The sequence below is a fragment of the Oryx dammah genome, unplaced genomic scaffold, assembly GCF_014754425.2.
Source record: "Oryx dammah isolate SB20612 unplaced genomic scaffold, SCBI_Odam_1.1 HiC_scaffold_10, whole genome shotgun sequence".
In the NCBI taxonomy this organism is placed as follows: Eukaryota; Metazoa; Chordata; class Mammalia; order Artiodactyla; family Bovidae; genus Oryx; species Oryx dammah.
Genome location: NW_024070194.1, coordinates 29,321,871 through 29,342,964, shown reverse-complemented (window position 1 = coordinate 29,342,964; position 21,094 = coordinate 29,321,871). Strand labels below are relative to the sequence as shown.

Sequence of the window (21,094 nt, the reverse complement as noted above, 5' to 3'; positions counted from 1 at the left end):
GCCTGAGCTTCTCTTGACAGAGCGGCATCTGGGACCCTTCAGGGCCACGGGCTCCTCTTTGAGGGTCCCTTCCTCACAGGACTGCCCATGTGGACCTTGAAATGCATGACAGTGCCCTGTGGTCCATGCAGCGGCACAGGTAATTCAGAATGACAGTCGGGTTATCTGTCCACAGGTGTGTGTGCTGGGGGCTTCCTAGTGGCACTAGTGGTAAAGAACATTGTTGCCTGCCAATGCAGGGGACATAAGAGACACAGTTTCACTCCCGGCTCAGGAAGATCCCCTGGAGGAGGGCATGGCAACCCTCTCCAGTATTCTTGCCTGGAGAATCTGGACAGAGGAGCCTGGTGGGCTACAGTCCATAGCAGGGCAAAGAGTCGGACAGGGCTGAAGCAACTTAGCATGTGTGTTCTATGAACAAGTGTGGGTCCACTGGTGTGTGCTTCCTGAGCAGGTGTGTGTCCCATGGCCAGGTGCGTCTCCACTAGGCAGTACCCTCCTCTGGGGCAGGGCAGATGTTCTGCTGTCCTAGCCCTCAAAGAAAAACCTCTGTGAACATGCTTTAGTGTGAGGCATGCGTCTTTCTGGCCAGACTGCTGTGTGATGTGACTACTAGGATGCTTCTGTTTTTAGGGTCGTGCCCACTGGACAGCAGCTCTTCTGCTGCGGTCAGGTGGGCAGGACCCCATGAACGTCTCACTGATGTTCAGACGTGAGCAACTTTGTAATGCAAATTCAGTCATTCCCCTAAAGTTTCAGTAGGCTTGGATGAATTATGTGTATGCTTAATGTTTCCATAGCAGACTAATCTGTTGTTTGTTTGTTTTCGTCTGTACCACAAGGCCCTCGGGATTTTAATTCCCTGACTAGGGATTGAAGCCATGCTCCCTGCAGTGGGAGGGTGGGGTCCTAACCACTGGACCCCCCAGGGAAGACCCTGACTAATCTATTTTTGATAATCATTCCTTTAGATCCATACAGGTAGTTTTTTTCCCTAATGAAAATTGTATTTTCTTACAAGAGATTCTCTGTGAAATACATATCTGATTTTTAAGCTGCTCTGATTGAATAATAATTTATTTTAGAACTTCCCATATGAGTTGAAATTATTTTAGAAATGCAAACCCTGTGAGGTAGTTGCTTCTGTAAACGGCTCTGGCGTTTCCCCCTTTTTGGTTTTCTTCCTGATTCTTAAGAGGATCTGCTTCACTAGTGAATAAAGAGGTTTATTATTCATACAGGAAGTCAGGTAATGAAACCTGCATCTTCCTAATTTGAATACAGGGTCCTTAGGTGCCTGAGTACCTCCCTCCACCCCACCTCCATCCCTTGTACATGCCCAGGAGCTCCTCGTGGACTCAGGCATGAAGCCGATGTTTTGCACTTGGACAGTTGATTTCCTGACTTGACACATGTTCCAGTTCCTCCCTCAGTGTCTGGTTAACCTGAGTGTGATGCCAGCTGTGGGGTGAAGCCAACCTGGATGGCCTGTTTGTTGTCCTCCCCTCCTCACATGCCCTGGAGGAAGAGCAGACTGGGGGATGGCTGTCCTTGGGGGCCCCCCATGCACCCAGGGTCGAACACCCCAGTATCAGCTGTGAGTTTGGGGGCCCCCCATGGCCAGTTATGACCACTACCCCTCCTCCTCAGGGTCCATCCTTGGGGTCAGGTCCCACTGGTCTCATGATCGAAGTAGCCTGTTTACTTCTGGTCTTGGGGTGGGGTGGGGGCTGGCGGGGACAGTGCCCAGGGGACCATTTAGAGATATGAGGGAGCGAAAGACTTGGACTCTCCCTGGCCTCGTTCTCCTGGCATGAGGACTGCAGCCATCTGCAGGTGAGCCCAGGTGACATTGGGAAATGTGTTGGAAGTCCAGGGAAAGCTGTTCCACCACGAGGTGTCCCACACCCTCCCCTCCCTTGCCTGCCCTCTGTCTGCTCCCCGTGGGAAAGGTGGACGATGTCCGCACCTCTGACCAGCTGCGAAAGGGTGAGTTTAAAAGGAAGATCTATCTTCCTCGGGGGGTTTCACGTGGTGACGATGGCCCCAGAATTCGTGTATTGAGGTCCTCGCCCCCAGCACCTCAGAACCTGACCTGGTTGGGCTGAGACTTGTACTGAAGTGGGAGGGGCTTCATCCAATATGACCATGTCCTCGTGGGGGATGTCAGGACCAACATGTGCAGTGACGCTATACAGGTTGGGGCATGATGCCGCACGGGCCAAGGACACCGAGGGCTGCTGGTCAGCAGCAAAGGCCAGGACACATCCCTGCATGGTTTTCAGAGGGAGCCCCGCCCACGCCACGGCCTCGGGCTGTGGCCTCCTGACAGGGCAGCACTGAAGTGACTTTATCTCAGCCACACAGTCTGGTGGCCCCAGAAACTTTGGGAGCAGCAGAGAGCTGGGAAACAGAACCAGGGGGAGCAGCACGGTGGAGCCCAACTTGAGAAATGATTTGGGTGCTCAGGATAACAAAGGGGGTTCTTGTCACCTTGGGTCCCTCCTCACTGGACACCTTCCTGGGGAGCTGAGGTAGTCAGGGGCCTCCTCCCTCTGCAGCTGGGTTGGACTGGACTGTGGGCACCCAGCCTTGGCCCTTTCTGCCCCGTGGGCTGGACTGTGTAGGATGTTGCTGTCATTTTGCCGTTAAAGACGCTTCTTCAAGGGTGGGGGTGAAGGCACACCTGGTTCTCTTCACCTAGACTTTCTGTTTTGGTAAAAAGTGTCTTCAACTGCGGATGGGCCTTCACTTCCTTTCTGGAATATTTGCTTGGTTGGAGGGTCAGCTGCAGCATGTACAGTGCTGTGTGCTGGAGGACAGAGCTGGCTCAGGTGCCGCCCTCAGGTGCCCTGTGCCCAGCGGCCTCCCTCTGCGCATTCTTTAGCCCTTGGTGCATGTGTGACTGTGCGGGTAACCCTTCCGTTCTCACCCCACAGAGTCCATAGAGGAGGCCACCCCAGGATCCCAGATGAACAACCGGAAGGAAGATATGGAAATCGCGTCCCACTACCGACACCTGCTGCGCGAGCTGAATGAGCAGAGGCAGCACGGAGTGCTGTGTGACGTGTGTGTGGTGGTGGAGGGCAAGGTTTTCAAAGCCCACAAGAACGTCCTGCTCGGCAGCAGCCGCTACTTCAAGACTCTCTACTGCCAGGTGCAGAAGACTTCTGAGCAGGCCACGGTCACGCACCTGGACATCGTCACCGCCCAGGGCTTCAAGGCCATCATCGACTTCATGTACTCTGCCCACCTGGCCCTCACCAGCAGGAACGTCATCGAGGTGATGTCCGCGGCTAGCTTCCTGCAGATGACGGACATCGTGCAGGCCTGCCATGACTTCATCAAGGCCGCGCTGGACATTAGCATCAAGCCAGACGCCTCGGATGAGCTCGAGGCATTTGAGGTGGGCGCCCCTCCTGGTGGTGGTGCGGACGCCCTCATCTCTGCTGTGATGGCTGGGAGGAGCATCTCCCCTTGGCTGGCCCGGCGCACGAGCCCCGCCAACTCCTCTGGGGACTCAGCCATTGCCAGCTGTCACGAGGGCGGGAGCAGCTACGGGAAGGAGGATCAGGAGCCCAAGGCCGAAGGCCCTGACGACCTTGCCTCACAGCCACTGTGGCCTGGCGACGTGGGCTGCGGGCCCCTGCACGTCAAGGAGGAGCCACTCTCACCGGCCCACTTCGGGGGCAGCGAGCCACCTTCTACCATGGATGGCACCATTCAGAACTCCTTCTCGGAGCAGACTGCCGGGGATGGCTGGCAGCCCACGGGCCGGAGGAAGAATCGGAAAAACAAAGACACAGTCCGACACATCACACAGCAGGTAGAGGAGGACAGCCGGGCCGGCTCCCCACTGCCATCTTTCCTCCCGACGTCCGGGTGGCCATTCAGCAGCCGTGACTCAAGTAAGCCTTTCCTTTGTTATAGGCGGGGCTCAGGCACCCTGGGGCCATGGCAACACAGAGACATGGCTTGTTGGTCACCCTGAGGCCACTCGTTTTGTCCACAAAGCGTCACCTTTCCAGGCTCACACAAGTGACTTCCCTGATTATTGCAATAAATAGGTGTGAGAACAAGAATGCAGCCGTGGTGACCTCCTGGTGTCGCCATCAGTGCTGCGCCCGGGCCACCTACACACAGAGGGAACTGGGGTGGGGCTTCTCTGAAGCAGGGGGTCTGGAGCTGGAGAAGTGGGGTGATGCCTAGGAGCCCAGTGTGGAGTTTGGGGCCACTTCCCTCACATGGGGAGCCTCATAAGTAGCGGCTAGGACACCTTAATTTTTAAAGATGGAAATATTACAGCATTAAAGAGATGAAAAAGTCCTTGAAGTGAAGTGGCCTAGGTGGAAAGAAAGGCCAGGCCAGGCTTGTGGGCTGTAACCCACGTGCATGAGTTTTATGCTGGAGGATGTGACAGCTTGAGGCTACCAGCTCCCATCCCAATGAGGGGTATTTCCTCTTTGCTAACAAGTGTGGGCTTGATGGTCCTCACTCAGAGCAGTGTGTGTGTTGGGGGGAGTCGGTACCACACTGGGGGTGGGGCTCTCCTGGACCCCAGTCCATCAGTGGTGAGGGCTCATAGCTTATCTCCCTCACACTGTCCTCACCCTCTGGAGGGCGGTTTTATCTGTCTTCCAGGCTAGGTGTCTCCCACCTGCTTCCCAGGTGGTGCTAGTGGTAAAGACCCCTCCTGCCAATGCAGGAGGCTTAAGAGATGTGGATTCAATTCCTGGGGTCATGAAGATCCGCTGGAGGAGGGCATGGCAACCCACTCCAGTATTCTTGCCTGGAGAATCCCATGGACAAAGGAGCCTGGCAGGATAGAGTCCATGGGGTCACAAAGAATCAGACACGATTGAAGTGACTTAGCATGGACAGGCTAGTAAACAAATTAAATGTTTACTAGATGCCCGGTGCTCTTCCTGGTGTGGAGCTCGTGATAACTATGGCTGCACCGAGCTTTCCCAAATGGCGCATTTGGCCACGAGGGCAGGATGGAGGCTTTTCAACTGGGGAGGCCTCTCCCATGACTGGACAGAGGTGGACTGAAGGCAGCAAAATGTGAACATAGGCCCTGAAAGATGTCACCGATGCTAGGCCTATGCTGGGTGGGGTGGGCATCCTGGGGGAACCAGCTGCTGCCACCCCAGCAGGAGGGCAACCCTTGGAGCTCCTGATACACTGGCTCTGTTATTGTGATAAAACACATGTATCATAAATGTTACCCCTTTAACACTTTTAAGTGTATTGGCATTAAATACTGGTATCGTCTCCAGAACTTTCTTACATCGCCCCTGGACACAGTGGCCTGTCTCCCTGGTTCTCATTCTCTTACAGCCCTGAGTGCTTTGCCAGGCACCTGCAGGTTCAGTCCGTTGCCGCCTGGGAGGGATGGCTCCGTGAGGTGGGATCCTGGGGTCTGTCGGATGCCAGCAGTGCCCACCCCGTGGTTGTGTCCATGATGGGCAGCCCTCCAGAACCACTAGAGTTTAACTGAACTAAATCAGAAGAAGGTTAAGTTTCTGAGCTGCTGGAAAGGCCACCTATCGCCCTGCTGGTGGTTGTGTCGGCTCCCTTAGTAACGAGTAAATGTTCCTTAGCTCTGACTGAAGCCTTGAGAGGAGTATCCACGCGGACTGACTTAAGGAACCTTGTTGGGGTCAGAGCTGAAGAGCCTTCCCCTCCTTTCCTACACCAGTGGGCAGCAGGGATGGAGGCCTCTAGATCGAAGAGTCCCTCAACAAGTTAAGAATGAGGGTGCTCTATGAGCCCGTGGGTTTGATGTTTTAAAAGCAGTTGTCGAGCAGAAGGTGTTTTTGGAATCCAACAAGTGATTTCGGCTCATGTACTGTTGCTGCTGTCTGAAATCCCTCGGGTTACCAAGGCAACTGCCAGATTTCCCCCGAGTTGCTAAGACGAGGACCTGAGGTGTGGGCTGCGTGGGACGGCTCTGCCCATCACGGTGGCCATTTATTCCTCCACCCGCCCTGGGCTGGGGCTTGGAAGTATAAATCACAATCCCCAATGGAGGAGGGTTTGCTTTCATTAAAGATTTATTACATCTTAGAAGAGAGTATTTTTGTTTATTCTCACCCCGTTTATAGGAGAACAGACCTTTTCCAAGGAACGTGTCAGGAGGTTCCTGCTGATCATTCAAGGCCCTTGGTGAAGATGCTCGGATGCCCAGCCCTGCAGCAGGGCCGCCGCCTTGTCCTCTGTATGTCCCCCTCGGCTTTGGGGACCCTGAGGCCTGTGAGCGTTTAAGAGTGATTTTTCTAAGCAGGCTTTGTAACCCAGCAGCTTCCAAGAAAACATCCTTTGAAATGTGCCTCCAGGTCACAGCCTGTCTGTGTGATGGCTTGTGGGGAACAGCATTTAAACTTGCCAGTACCATGTGTACAGGCCAGGCTGCTGCCTCATCCCTTTGTCCACTATCCCCAGGCTGTAAGCCTTCAGCGTGGTGGGTTTATAGCTGCTAGTTCAAAGGTTGTGCCAGGAGAGCCCGGCCAGCCCATACCAACATCCCACACTGGTTCCCAAGAGGATCTGCAGATGCAAAGTTCTGAGCTGAAGTAAAGTATGTGGGTCTTGTGAGGGACTCCTTCATGTCTGGACCTCGGTAAGGGTGGACCTGGCATCCCAGGATTGTGACGGGAGCGTCAGAACTGCAGAGCAGGTTCAGGGGTGCAGGTGGTTGTCATGGCTGCCCTGAGCCCAGGGCTGCTGTCCAGCTCAGGGTGGGAGCAGACACTTGGGACCAGGCCCTGGCCTGCCCTGACCAGGTCAGAGGGGTTGCTTCTTAGCCCCTTGGAACTCCAAGCCAATGACCTCTCCCTTGGCTGGGCCCCGAGACGTTTTCCCTGCAGGAATGAACAAAATTGCTTGGAATCCGTCTGCTCGACCTCAGAGCCGTGGTTGGGGGCTGCCAGTGCCTGGACACCTCAGCAGTGGGCTTCGTCAGGTCATTTGGTTGGGAACATGGGGGAAGACGTGCTGCTGAGAAGGGAGGTGGGGGACCCAGTGCTGACCCAACAGAGCGGGGGCACTGTGGAGGGGGCCTGAGGGGGACAGGGCTCGGCCCTGAGACCCCTGGCCTGTGCCCCACTAGCTGGCTCACCCTGGCCCAAGGCCACACTTCTGAGTTACTACCTGGACTTAAGCCTGCATCACCATGGGCATGGTTTTACTGAGAGGCCAACAGAGCTTTGTTTCCGCCAAAACGGCAGTTCCTGGACTTTGTAGAAGATTCAGTTCATGAAGACGGAGGCCCTGAGGCTTCTCATCTTTCCAAATGTGGAAGTGGAGGCTGGTCACCCTGGGGCCGTTGCGCCCGTGAAGAGCTGAGCTGCAGGGTCTGGATCGGGGTGGTCAGGACATGGCAGGGCCCCTGGGGGTGACAGGTGAGCAAGGCCAGTGGTCCCTCTCAGGACCCACAAGGTCCCACTGGGGACAGACGTGCGGGGGCTGGGCTGGGGACCCTCCCCGGCCAGCGCTGGCTGGGAGCTTCCAAGGGTGCGTTTCTGCTCTCCCTACTCTCAGGCCACCTCACCCTCGGGCGGCACCACTGCTGGCCTGACAGGAAGGCCACCTGCCTTTTCTGCCACCTCGATGAGTCCTGCTTTGATCTGAACTTGAGGCGTTGTGTCCTCTTAACCACGTGTGTGTTTTCTTCTGGTATTTGGACACTGTGCTGGGGATGCCCCTAGGTGCCAACAAGGGTGGGGACTGAGCCCACTGCCCTCGCCCCGCCCCTGCCCAGAGACTAAGAGGCTCTGGTTGTATTGAAATGCCCAGTGGTGTATATGTGCATTTATATATATGCACTTAAAAGCACAGCTTGGAAGCTTACATTTAAATGAAGATTTTAAAAGGAGTTGTGAGTGTTATTTTTTTAACTGTTCATTTGAAAACTTTTCTGCTACTGCTTTTTTCAATTTTTTTAAAAACAGAAGCAGAACATACACATCAGAAAGGCCATATCACAGCTGTTCAGCTGGCAGAGGCCTGACCGCCCCCCAGACACTCCCACCCCCAGACACCCCCATAGCCACCCCCAGACCCACCTCTGCAGACACTCCATACCACCCCAGACACTCCTATACCACCCTGCAGACACCCCCCCACAGCCCTAGACACACCCACACCCAGCCTGCAGACACCTCCACACTCACACCCAGACACTTCCACACCCCCTTAGACACCCTTACACCACCCCCCAGCTGCCAGCTTCCAAAGGCTCCTTGACCCTTGGCTCGGGGCCCCACATCCCTCAGATCTCAGCTCTGGTGCCGTGTCCCCTTCGCTAGCTCTGGCCCTCCCGCCTCCCCCTTCCTCTGAGATGGACGCTTATGTGGACAGGGAGGCTGAGGAGGATCTCCCATCTCAAGGACCTGAAAAGTCCCTTTTGCTATATGAGGTGATACATTCACGGTCTCGGAGGTGAGGCCCCAGTCACCACCCCTTTCCTATTGTTTCAGTAATGGTGTACATTCAGTGAGCTGCGCAGATTCTAACTGTAAGGTTTGAGTAATTTATTGTCTCTCTCCTGGCCATTTCATTGGGGAGACATTCACACTCAGAGAAAAGTTGAAAAAACGGACTGTGAGCCCACCTGACACCTGAGATTCTCTGTCTACTAATGTTTTGCTGTGTTTACATGTTTATCTGTCTGATCATCCAATCTCACCTCATTTGCGCATTCCAGAGAGAGCAGGGCCTCAGCTCAGCATTCTCGGCCAGCTTCTCACCAGAGCCCTCATTTCTGAGGCTGGGACCCACACCTTTCATGTGCCTTTTGATGACAAAACATCCCCTCAGCCTCTGGACCCTTCCACACATCTCATGTCAGCCTGGGAGCTCCAAGCGAGCATGTCACACAGTGACATGTTCACCAACCTGGTCCTGCTCAGTCACTGCCAGAGGACCCTGGGCTGTTTCCCTCCGCAGCCTTCCCTCTGGTCTGTCCAGGTGGTTGCCAACCTGCTCTCAGAGTTTGCTCCAGCCTCCATCAGAGTCCTCAGATCATTCTTTCACTGCCAAGCAGTGTTCTCTTCTCAGCTGTAACACAACTGCCGATGGACATATAGTTGTTTGTGTGGTTTCCGGCTATGGTGGTCAGGCTGCCTCGAACGTCCCGGGATGAGTCTTGGTGTGATTTGCCTTGATGCCTCCTGGACTGGGCTGTCAGGTGGTGTGTGTACGAGGAGCCAGGTGGTGGTGTGAGGCACGCTTGTGGCAGTGTCACGCAGACAGTGGTTTGGGTTCGTGTTTAAACCTCAGCCATTCTGGAGGGTGTGGGGGCAACTCCTCATGGTTTCATCTTCTCAGGGTGAGAAGGCTTCTCAGGGTTTACTAGCCTCTCCATCTGCCTTTGAGTGGTATCTGCTCAGGGCTGTGCCTGGTGGCAGGTTCGAGCACTGGGCCATCCAGCACCCTGCACTCCAGGGATCCTGCTGGCTGCGGTCCCACCCCAAAGGTGAGCATCCGAGTTGACATCAGCCCCCCTCCTGGGGAAGCATTTTGGCTGAGTGGACCGTCCTCCAGGTGTCTGTTTGCTTGTTAGGCATGTGTTCTGAAAACATTCTCTCAGTCTCTGATTCGTGTTTCCTGGTAACAGTGTCTTTTGAAAAGTGTACATATTTGAAGAGGGGCTTCCCAGGTGGCACTGGTGGTAAAGAACCTGCCTGCAAGGCAGGAGAACATAAGACTTGGGTTCGACCCCTGGGTCAGGAAGATTCCCTGGAGAAGGGAATGGCTACCCACTCTAGTATTCTTGCCTGGAGAATCCCGTGAACGGAGGATCCTAGAAGGCCACAAGGTGTCAAGGTACAACGTGACTTAGCAACTGAGCACACACGCACACATTTTAAATTTTGATGAAGTCTGGTGTGTGAATTTTTTTGGTCATTTTTTTGTGGTTCATGCTATTTGGGTCTAATCCAAGGAACCTCTGCCTCAGGTCGCAAAGATTTCTCCTGTGGTTTTCCCGGAGGATTGAGTGTGACCACTGGCCTGGGGCGTGTTGAGTTAGCCTTCATGGTCACCTTCTCCATGTGGTGTCCAGCTGTTCTGATATCATCTGCCCGTGGAACTACCTTGATGACTATATAGGGTTTTTTTTTTTAATTAAAGAGAGTTTCTTTTATGAAGTGAAAACTTCTGGATAGTGATAGAAAATGAAGTAACTTGATTTTAACATGGATAAAAAGCATGACACTTAAGAAATAATACACCTTAGACACACAAAGTAAGAATGTAAATTTTGGACAAGGTGCATAATTAGTTTTTTGAACTTGATTTTTACATTGTTTGTGAGATCTAGCGAGTGTTAGGACTGAGGTCTGGTTTGAGCTGTAAGTTGGGGGTGGAGTCTCCCAGGGCCTGGTCTCCGCTCCGCCGTTTTCACTTGTCCTGAAGGTTCTGCCACGTTGCTGTGTGCAGAGCCGTGGATGCAGGCGGCTGTTCCCTGGACAAGAGGTGGCAGGTTGGGCTAGGTGGGGCTGGGCATCTGCAGAAGGGCTGTGACAGGCAGCTGGGGAGCAGCTCTGAGAATCATGAAGCATGCTGCTGCTGCTGCTAAGTCGCGTCAGTCATGTCTGACTCTGTGCGACCCCATAGATGGCAGCCTACCAGGCTCCTTCGTCCCTGGGATTCTCCAGGCAAGAATACTGGAGTGGGTTGCCATTTCCTTCTCCAGTGCATTAAAGTGAAAAGTGAAAGTGAAGTTGCTCAGTCGGGTCCGACTCTTCTCGACCCCATGGACTGTAGCCTACCAGGCTCCGCTGCATGAGATTTGGGGAAATCCTAGCGACTGAACACCGGCTGTGCAGCCTGGCCCCAGTGGCAAGGCGGCCCTGCCCCCACCCCAGGCCCTGGACATGTGCCCTCTGCTTCATCATTTTTTTTTTTGAGAGGTATCTTTATTGGTATTATGTCCATACAATTTCAGCACTGTCTTTCAAAAGATGTTTCTTATTTTCTAATTTAATGGAGTGATTCAAAAACCAAAAAGTATAAAAATGTATATCATGAGTATCTTCCTTGACATTCATCTGCCTGGATGCCAACCTATCAAATCAGAAATCACTCTTAGTTATTCTTGGGTTTTTCAAGAATTTGTGAATGAAAAAGAAACAAATATGTTATTTTTTCCTGCTTACATTGGAAGCAGCATATTGTACACACATTGTACTTATTTTATTATTGCTAGATTTGCAGCATCAGTGCACCCAGACCTTCCTTATCTTTTTTTAAACAGGATACAGTATTCCATTATGTGGGAAGTTAAACCACACACCAATGAGAGGTAGTTGGTGGTGACAACACTTTACACATATGTACGTATATGTTTATATGTGTCTGTGTGTATAGATATATACGTAGAGGTCCTTTGCAGTTCATATTGCATCATCTAGTTTAATTATCTAGCAATTCTGCTTGTTTTAATTATGATCTCTTTTCTGTTTCAGCTAAAGGTTGAGTGAAAATTTTCAACTCTTACAGGTATCACTTATAGGAAGAAGGAACAACCCTGCCCCTGTCTTCTGCTCTTGAATCCATCTTTACTTTTAACACTTGGCCTTTTACAGTTAAATGTTGATATTTTCCGTCCTGGTTGCCCTGTTTATCAGAGAGAGTTTGGCTGGGGAAGAAGCCCTGAGTGGCTTTCTGCCGGCCCCAGGGTTGGCATGGGGACGTTTCCTGCCGTCACAGGCGTGTGAAAAGGCTGGACACACGGTGTCCCTCATCTGGGCGGCTGGTCTCCCTGTCCAGCTCCAGGCAGTGCCGCTGTGGGCTGCTGTGTCCAAGAACGGTGCTGCAGTGTCACCAGGCAGCCCGGACGGGCTCCACCGCCCACGACTAACAGCCAAGCCCAGACAGCCATTACACGCCTGGCTCCTGGCTTGTCAGTTTTTTAACGTCACCATTTAAGGCTTTTTTTGAGTCACCAAGTCTAAGTTTGCCACAAAAGGCTCTTCAGAGGAGAAATGTGAGGTGAGGAGTTTCCAGGGTCGTCACTTGGTGGATGAGCTCCAACAGCTGAAGGAAGGACCCGCAGGGTCCTCAGGTCCTCGCTGAGATGTCCCTGCCCGGAGGGCACTTGGGGACAGTTCTGTCATGCATAGTGCCTGGTGGCTTGGGCTGGAGGCCTTCCCTGAAGCTCGGGTCCAAGCCTGGCTCCTCACAGGCCCCTGGCCTCCACCCCAGGGCACTGGGGATGATTTTAGCTTTTTGATAACAGTAAGAGCCTGCTTCAAGGGTTTAAGTGACATCAGACTCTTATCTACGAAAGGATTTGTTGCAATGTAAACAATGCTTTCAACTTCCTGTTCTGTTTGTAGAATTTCATTTTGACTTCATCTTAAATCCCTTTTTTTTAAATCCAGCTATGGTCTAGAAGGGCCTGGAGGGGGCTCTCCTCTCCCTCCTGGTGTCTGGCTCAGCCCTGTAGGCATAAGCGCATTTCTTGGGCCTGAGCCTCCACCTCCGTCCCCCTGTCCCCTTGCCAGACTCCTGGCCCATCTGCCCAGCAGAAGGCTCAGGACCTGGACCCAGGGTAGGCTTCATGTGCTGCCTTCTGGGCACTTTGCTCTGCTTTCTCAATTGAACAGTACATCCTAGGCCGTGGTGTCCATCAGCCTCGACTGTCGAGGTGATGTTGGTCAGTCAGGGACCCTTAGTCCTCCCTGGTCTCCTTCATGACTCCTGTCTTCAAAATAGACAGACCCATTCCTTCCATGTTTCACTGAATGTGCTTGCATGCATGCTAAGTTGCTCAGTCTTGTCCAATTCTTTATGACCCCATGGACTATAGCCCACGAGGCTCCTCTGTCCATGGGATTCTCCAGGCAAGAATACTGGAGTGGGTTGCCATGCCCTCCTCCAGGGGATCTTCCCAAACCAGGGATCAAAGCCATGTCTCTTATGTCTAACCTGCATTGACAGGAGGGTTCTTTACCATTAGCGCCACCTGGTCCTTATATTAGGTGATGTCCCGGGTAGGTGCCCGGTAGAAAGACTGGAGGACTTGGGAGGTAGGCATTTCTGCTCAACCTGTCACACTGCTGGGGCTGTGGGCTCTTCAGTGTTCCTGTGAGGACTCTAGGTGAGGTCATCGAGCTGCCACAGGTGAGCTGACTACGTTCCTGGGCTGGTGGTGCCTTTTCTGAGTCTTTAGCATTCATGAGAGAAATCCTCCATTGACGACTTTAATCTCCTTTGCTGTGGCCCTACACCCTGTGGACCCTCACTGCTCACCACAAGCATCCTAGGGTGGTCACCCTGGGGGTGTGTCTGGCTAGAGCTTGCCAGCCCCTCCCACCCTCCTGCCCCCCAACCATTGCACTGCAGCTGAAAGCCAGCTCACTGTTTGATTGCAGGTCTCACTTGCCAGACATCCTTCCCTGAAACCCAGACTTTAGCTTTTCACATGTGGCAGGAATCTCTCAGCTTATCTTGATTTCTTTTACAAGCTTTTGAACTTAAATTGTTAATATAATTTCAATAAATTTTGTTTTTGAAATCTGGTGTTTTTTTAGTTTTCAGCTTGTTGTGGGCTGAATGTTTCTGTCCCCAGAATCCATATCTCGAATCCTTATGTTTGGAGGTAGGACCAGCAAGCAAGTTCTTGGGGGTAATCAGAGGCCCTCCACACACCGGCCGAGGCAAGGAGAGTGGGGAGGTGGCTGTCTGCAAGCTGGAAGCAGGCTCCCACCACCCTGTCAGTCCTGGATCCTGGCCCTTCCAGCCCCAGGAACAAGAACCACCTAAGTCTCTTCCAGGAGCCAGGCTAAGGGAGGCAAAGCCTTCATTTCAATTTATTTAATCCCTACAGTTAGTGGCTACCAGTGCAAAGTCAGTGCTGATATAAAATTGAAGAACTGGCAAAAAATATATAAAAAAGATTTATAGTTTGAAAAAAACAAAATATCCTTCAGAAATCTCTGTTGGCAGTAGCTGGAAGGGTCCCTGGATGGCGGCTCCAAGCATCTGGATCCCCGGGCTAGACCCGTCCAGGTGGAGGTCCCCTGTGGTGCAACCTGGTGCCTGCTGCCCCCACTTCCCAAGTGCGTGCGGCCGTGTCCATATCAGGGGCATGATGCTCAAGTTGGTCGAAGTCTCTGATTTCCACTCGGCCCCTGCTTCCCGGGTCTGAGGAGGGACCTGTCATTTCAGGGACCAGCTTGCGTGTCTGTCCCACGGCTTCACATTTGAGATGACCCAGTCTTCCTCCAGCGCCACCCCCCAGGACAGTTCAGGGGTGGGAGAAGCTGGCCCATCCCTCCTCCCCTACTTACCTCTGTCTCGGGAAGGAGCTTGCTTTCCTGTTTCTGATTTCTCGAGTAGCCACTTGTTCCTGGGGAGCCCTGGCCCGGCAGCAGCTCTCCCTGGGGTCCATCTGGCACCGGCCCGTCTTCGGGCACCTCCAGTCACCCCAAGATCCCCCCATCTCTGCCATCCCCTGGCAGCTCCCAGTCTCCTTCATTCTCCATGGGTTTGCCTCTCTTGAGTATTTCACGTGAGCAGAATCAGAGGACAGTGTTTCACTTTCACTGAATGTAACCTGTTGAGATTCATCCGCCTTGTAACCTGTGCCAGAGCGTCATTCCTGTTTATGCTCAGTCACATTCCACTGCATGGATGGACCACGCCCTGTTTGTCCCTCACCTTTAGGCAGGCACTGGGGCTGCTCTACCTCTGACCCTGACGGGTGCTGTCACTCTGGGCATGGACGTCCTCCTACCAATGGGAATGCTGGCCGTGAGGCCACTCCTTTTTGAGGACCTGAGCTTCTGTACTGAGGCTACATCACTTTATATTCTTACAGCAGCCTGGGGGGGCTCCAGGACCCCGTGCCCCGTGGGCACTGGTAGGAGTGAGGGGCCTCCAGGTGCCGAACTGTGTTTCCCTGATGACAAATGACATTGAGCACCCCCAATGGCCATTTATGCATTTTCTCTGGACAAGTATCTGTTCAAATATCTTTGAAACTGGGATGTCTGCTTTCTTACTGAGCTCTGAGGTTCCTGTGCAGAGTCTGGGTGGAATCTCATGTCAGGGCACAGTTTGCAGGGATTTGCTCCTGATCTGTCCTCGCGCTTTGCTGGCGGTGTCCTTGGAGGCCTCCGAAGGTTTGGTTTTGACAAAGTCCAGTTTAATCTGTTTCAGTGCTCACCTTGGTGTCACCACTGAGACTGTGGCCCAGTCTGAGGCTGGAGCTTTCCTCAGGGTTGTGTCCTTTGGGCTCTTTGATCCATTTTGACGGTCGCTCCTTCTCTAAGAGATGAAATTACACAGATACTCAGAGCACACTCCTTATCCTGGGTGGACTCCCCTCTCCCCCACCGGCCGTGTTCTGGGTTGAACCCCATCCATCCGAAGTCTTGGCTGTGACATCACCGATGTCCTGAGACCTCATAGCAGGACGGGATCAGGCTTGATGACAAGCAGGTGGCGGCCGGGAAGCTCCTGGCTCCAGCTTCTCCTACGTTTGCCTGCTGGCTGTTCGGAAGGTCCTCGAGTCGCCTGCAAGGTCTCTAACGTGTGTTTTCCTCCCCAGACGCGGACTTGACCATCGCTGAAGCCAGCAGCTCGGACAGCCGAGGGGAGAGGCCAGAGTTCCTCGCGCATGTGGATGAGGGGCTCCTGGGAGGAGAGGGCAGCTACCTAGGCACGCCCCTCACCCCCGAGAAGGACGACGCGTTGCATCAGGCTACCGCCGTGGCCAACCTGCGGGCGGCGCTCATGAGTAAGAACAGCCTGCTGGCCCTGAAGGCGGACGTGCTCGGGGAAGACAGCTCCCTGCTGCTGGAGTACCTGCCCAAGGGCGCCCATTCCCTGTCCCGTAAGTGCCGCGGCGCCCAGAGTCGGCGGGAGTGACAAGCCTCAGTCCATGATGCGGTGCTGAGGGTGCTGTGTGAACGTGCGTGTCGCGATGGGTCGCGGGGCCAGCGATGGGGGGCTGTCGGGGGCACTGGGAGGGAAGCAGCCTTGTGCTTATCCGAATGTTTCATACTTGAAGTCGAGGCGTGCGTGCGTGCTTGCTAAGTTGCTTCAGTCGTGTCCGACTCTTTGCGACCCCGTGGACCGTAGCCCGCCAGGCTCCTCTGTCCATGGGATTCTCCAGGCAAGGATACCGGAGTGAGTTGCCATGCCAGGGATTGAACCCGCGTCTCTTATGTCTCCTGAATTGGCAAGCGGGTTCTTTACCACTTGCGCCGCCTGGGAAGCCCTGAAATCAGGCATCTAACCCTAAACCCTGATCAGCTGATAAGTGCACCGCTGTGCCTGGCGGAGGACTGGCGCCAGGGCGGCCTCCTGACTGCCGAACTCGGGCTCCCTCTGCTGGCCACGCCCCGCCGGCGCCGCCTCGTTCTGCCTGGGGCGTGGCCCCATGCGGATCTGCCCCCGCCTCAGATGTGGAAAGGATTTGGGTGTTGTGCCTACACCTTAAATGTCTCCTGCTGAATTCCAGTTGCTCGGAAGCAAACGACGGAGTGACCCAAGAAGCCCATAAGGTACAGCGGTGCTGGCTGAGCCCCCGAGGGGGAGGCCAACCTGGGCGGGAGCTGCTCACCCTAGGCTCAGGTGCTCTGAACATCCTCTGTCCTGGGTGCACAGGGGACTGTGACTGTCTCCAGCCACCCTGGCAGGTTGGTGTCCGTGAGGAAGAGCCAGGTGTGGCCCTGTTTCCCTTTGCGGGGCAGGACGACACACCCCAGAAAGGGCAGTGCTGAGTGCAGAGGGTATGGGGAAGGGGCTGGTCCAGGGTCCTACAGTCCAAGTATATGTGGCTGGAAGCAAAGGAAAAGCTGCAGCTGGTTTTGGGCATCTGTGAAGAGTGTCTTTAATTTTCACTCTAATTTTAAAAACAATATCTTCACAACTTTGCTTTCACGGGCACTAAAATATGCTGAGTGTCTGTGATGGAAATTGCTTGTGGCTAATAAAGACCGACGTGGAGAGCAGCGTGCCCATTCTCATTGCTTCTCCTGCCAGAGTCCGAGGAAGGTTGCCACTGGGGCTGTCGAAGAACCTGGCTGTGAAGTCAGACCCAGGGCTGAATCCCCCAAGGCTGATGAACACACTTTTGAAAACATGTTTAGGTCTCACTTCTTTGCATCTGAGAAATGGGACTAGTGTTGCTTATACAGCTGTTGTGAATATAAAACATGGACGCATAAACCAAGTCAGTCTAACAAACACTCCCCAGTATCAGTCCGTTTCCCCACTCAGATTAAACCCTGAATGTGTTGGCAAAAACCAGTAGTTGAGGAAGTGGTCCCAGGGCGTCTGCAGCATCTAGGGTTTAGAGTTGGCAAGTCCACAGGAACTGAAGGGACAGCTGGCAGCTTTGTGGGTGTCGTGACAGGAGCAGCTTGGGGTAGGGTATGGGGAGGTGGGGGCATCCCCTGCAGGGTAGAACGGTTGTTCTGGCTTTTTGGGGGTTCTCCTAGTTGGTTCGTGAACCTTGTGTGTCAGAGGCCCCAGGAAGTGGGGGCAGCCCCTCTGTGCTGAACCATGTAGTCACAGGAAGGATGGGCCTATCCCCTGTCCAGATGGGAAGTCCCTCCAGGGTGCCACCCAGCATGGGCCTGAGCCCCCGGAGACCACCACCCTGGGCAGCATGGGATGGCGTGTGCACTGTGGACCTAAAAACACACTGGAAGGGAAGCATGGCTTCACACTGGGCACCACTGATAGCAATGTAGAGACACACAGAGGCCACCACGCTTCTTCCAGGGAGGCCCAGAAGGAAGGTGGGGCCCTGTGTCGCGGTGCTGGGAGTCCCTCATTCCTGGTCTGGTATGAGGGGGCTGTAGGGTCTCTTTCCCGATTCTAACCCGCAGGCTCCTCGAGGTACTTGTTAACGAGATTTTTCTGGGCCTAAGTCTTTTGTGATGTTGAGAGATTTGTTGGGCTGACATCCCAGCAGCCGTAGCTCATGGCTGGAGCAGCAAGGGGAGGACACGTCTTCATCATGGTGTCTGACGAGGGTGGCTCCATGGTGTGCGGTGTGCTGAGTGGGACTCCTGGGCCCTGTCAGGTCGTCCCAGTCTCCAGAGGGGAGCCCTGTGGTCAGTGTGGCCTGCTGGGCACGCAGTGTTGCAGAAGGAAGGGGTGGTATCGGCACATGTTTAAGTAAGAGAACCATCAGATCTGCAGGCGGTGCCTAGCAGTGACTGAAGGTCCTTTCTGGACAGTTCTGGAGCCTCCAAGAAAAGTGAGTTCAGTTGTTCTCCCAGATCTGATCACATCTGGCTTGGCAGTTAAGTTCCACAGATGGTTTCGTTGGTGATTCTCTACTGGTTAACTAATTTCTCCGCGAGAGGACTTGTGCACTTTTCGTTTTGCTTCAGTTTAAATTGATTTTTTTTTCCTTTTATTACGTTTGCAGTAGGAGGCTGACATCCCATTGGTTAAAAGTCTCTGTTCACTAAATAGGAACCATGGCAAGCACCTCTGTGGTGCCAAACGTGCTGTTTCCCAAGCCGTGTTTGTGAGTGTGTGTTGATCCGGGAGGGACTTTGAAAAATGCCATGAGAACACAAGTAACCTTTATTTCTCTGGAATGAACTGGAGATGAAGCAGCTGCTCTGGTCACTGGAGGCCGAGGCCCAAGGGCGATGCGTCCCCAACCTCCTAGAAACCCCGACGTCCTGTGCGTGTCGCCGTCGTGGCTCCTGGGAATGCACGAGCATCTATCTCCTTACAACAGTGGTGGTGCTGTCCTCTCTCTGTGGAAGATGTGCTCCTACAGGAGAGAATGCAGACCTGGGTTGGCAGCAGGCAGGATCTGTCCTGGATGGGGCTGCCAGCCACAGGCGCCCCGCCCACATTTCTCCGTGCACTGCCCCCAGTGTCTGTCAGGGAAGCAGCTGGGTTTTGTTCTGACTGTGGTTTAAAGAATATTTCCTTCTGGTGTTTACATGAATTAAGGACCTTCACTTGAGTCTGGCTTAATATGGGACCTTAAACACTCTCCTATGTATGAAAGGACATTTGACTTAGGTATTACCACCCTTACAGGTAAATAGCTAGGTTGACACACCTAGAAGGACTTTCTAGAAGAGCCTCCCTCCAGGCACGGTTGGGCATGTGCTGTATCCTTGCCATGGGTTCTGACTTTTTGGATAGAATACCCGGTCGTAACCAGGCAAGGCATGTGCGGAGAGCCAGATGCTTGGGAGTTGTGAGCAGATAGAAACCTCGTCCAGCGAGACCCAGGCCTCATGACATGGCAGCGTGCGGCTCACTGCAAGATGGCCAAGGACAACGCTCCCCGAACTCTCCACGGCCCACCAGCTGGTGTCCGTTCACGTGGGTGAGACTCGTTTCCTGTGTCCCCAGGACCTGGCACCAGCCCAAGTCACCTCCCTCCGGCCCCTTCGCCCTCCTGCACTCAGAGCCCCGGATGCCCGCTCTGGTGACCGGCCAGACGGAGCCCAGGGAGCCGGCCGCCTCCCCAGCCCAGGTAAGATGCGAGGGCTGCCGGCCAGACGCCTGTCCACTGGGCACATCCCCATGGGCCCAGTGCCCAGAACCCACATGCTCAGCATGTCCTGGGTGAGCCTGTGTGGTCGTAGCTGCTTTCCATCCACCCTCTGCCCCACAATCCCCTTGGCCCCGTGTTGCTCAGGGTGACGCAGATGTCGTCTCTGCAGTAATAGGTGCAACATCCGTGACATTAAATCAGCTTTGATAGTTAAATTACAATGCTTCTAAGGGGCAGTTCTCCCCAGTGTACAGACTCCTACAGCAGTGGGTTAAAAGCCCTGAGTGGTGCTGGTCGGTCTCAAGCGGGTTTTGCTGTGGTGCTGGCTGCTGTGTGTTTGTTACCATGCATATGAGACCCACTTCCTATGTCTCAGGTAGTTATTTAAAGACAGGTCTGTGAGGTTCCATTATTTCCGTGAAGAAAAAATATTCAAGGAGGGAGAGTTTGAGCACATGTTTTGTAATTTGAAATAAATCAAATGCTATTTCCGTGTGTTTGAATCCAGGATGTTTCAGTGGGAGGAGCTGGTGTTGTGCTGATGTGGATTTTTCGCATGTCCGCTCAGGCTTCCTTTCTGGAAGTGTGACGGTCATCCTGTGGTGGCTGGTCGGGGACCCGTTGAGCAGGTACCTACCTCTGTGCCACTGTCTCCCCGAGTCGGCCACGTCCTCATGGCCCATAACTCATCTGTCTCTCCTAGGTCAACACCCCCGGACCTAGAGGCCTGGGCTGAGGGACTGGCCCTTCCGGAGGTGACTCCAGCTGGGGCCTGAGGTTTCCACGGGCTCTACTAGCCTGGCCAGAATGACCGGGGTGTCCTTTTGGCTCGTTGTATGGCCAGGAGCACTTTCACGGCCTGGGTAGGCTTGCCTAGGGCTCCACCTTGAAGTCAGATAAGGAGCCCCAAGAGATGACACCTGTGGACGATGGGTTTTGAGGCTGCCAGACTGGAACGGGCATTTGGTACATGGGGGTGGACCTGGGTATGGGCCTCTCTGATGCAGGCAGCCTGGCATTGGGTCCAGGTGGCCAGCGGTGATGGCAGAGCCACACTTAGACACACATTCACATGCACACACACACACACACACACACACACACATCCTGGGGAGTCATCAGGGCAGGTGGGACTTGAAGGCTGCAGTCCTTGAGGGACAGAAAAATCTGTAGAAAAGAACCCAGTGAATCTGCTGGAACTGAAAATACAAAGTGTAAGGTTGAGGATGTGCTGAGTAGTATAGAGCAGTCTGGGTACCACCTGAGACAGGGCACAGGGACTGGAAGACAGTGATGGAGAGGATCCAGCTGAAACTTGGGGAAAAAGCCTGGGGACAAGCAAAGACACACTGAGGAACAGTGAGAATGCCCAGTGCATGTGCACTGGGGTCCAGGGGAGCAGTGTCAGGAGAGACAACAACAGAGAATGTTCCCAAACTGATGGAAGACATCCTTCCACAGATTCAGGAAGCTCAGTGAACCAAAGCAGAATGGCACCAAAATAAAACAACCACCAAACACCCAAACTGGGCACATTGCTGTCAAACTATTGAAAACCAAAGACAAAAATAGAAACCTTGGAAGCAACCCAAGAAA

At 53.7% G+C, this 21,094-nt stretch overlaps 1 protein-coding gene across 1 annotated transcript in view; it reads left to right on the top strand.

Annotated features, from left to right (window-relative positions):
* Window positions 1–389: 389 nt before the first annotated feature.
* ZBTB46 (zinc finger and BTB domain containing 46) overlaps window positions 390–21,094 on the top strand; it is a 33,414-nt gene continuing 12,709 nt past the window's right edge. The window contains exons 1-2 of the mRNA XM_040247722.1: window positions 390–3,908; window positions 15,563–15,847. Coding sequence (XP_040103656.1) covers window positions 2,972–3,908; window positions 15,563–15,847 — 1,222 coding nt within the window. The 5' untranslated portion in view covers window positions 390–2,971. The remainder of the gene's footprint in view (window positions 3,909–15,562; window positions 15,848–21,094) is intronic.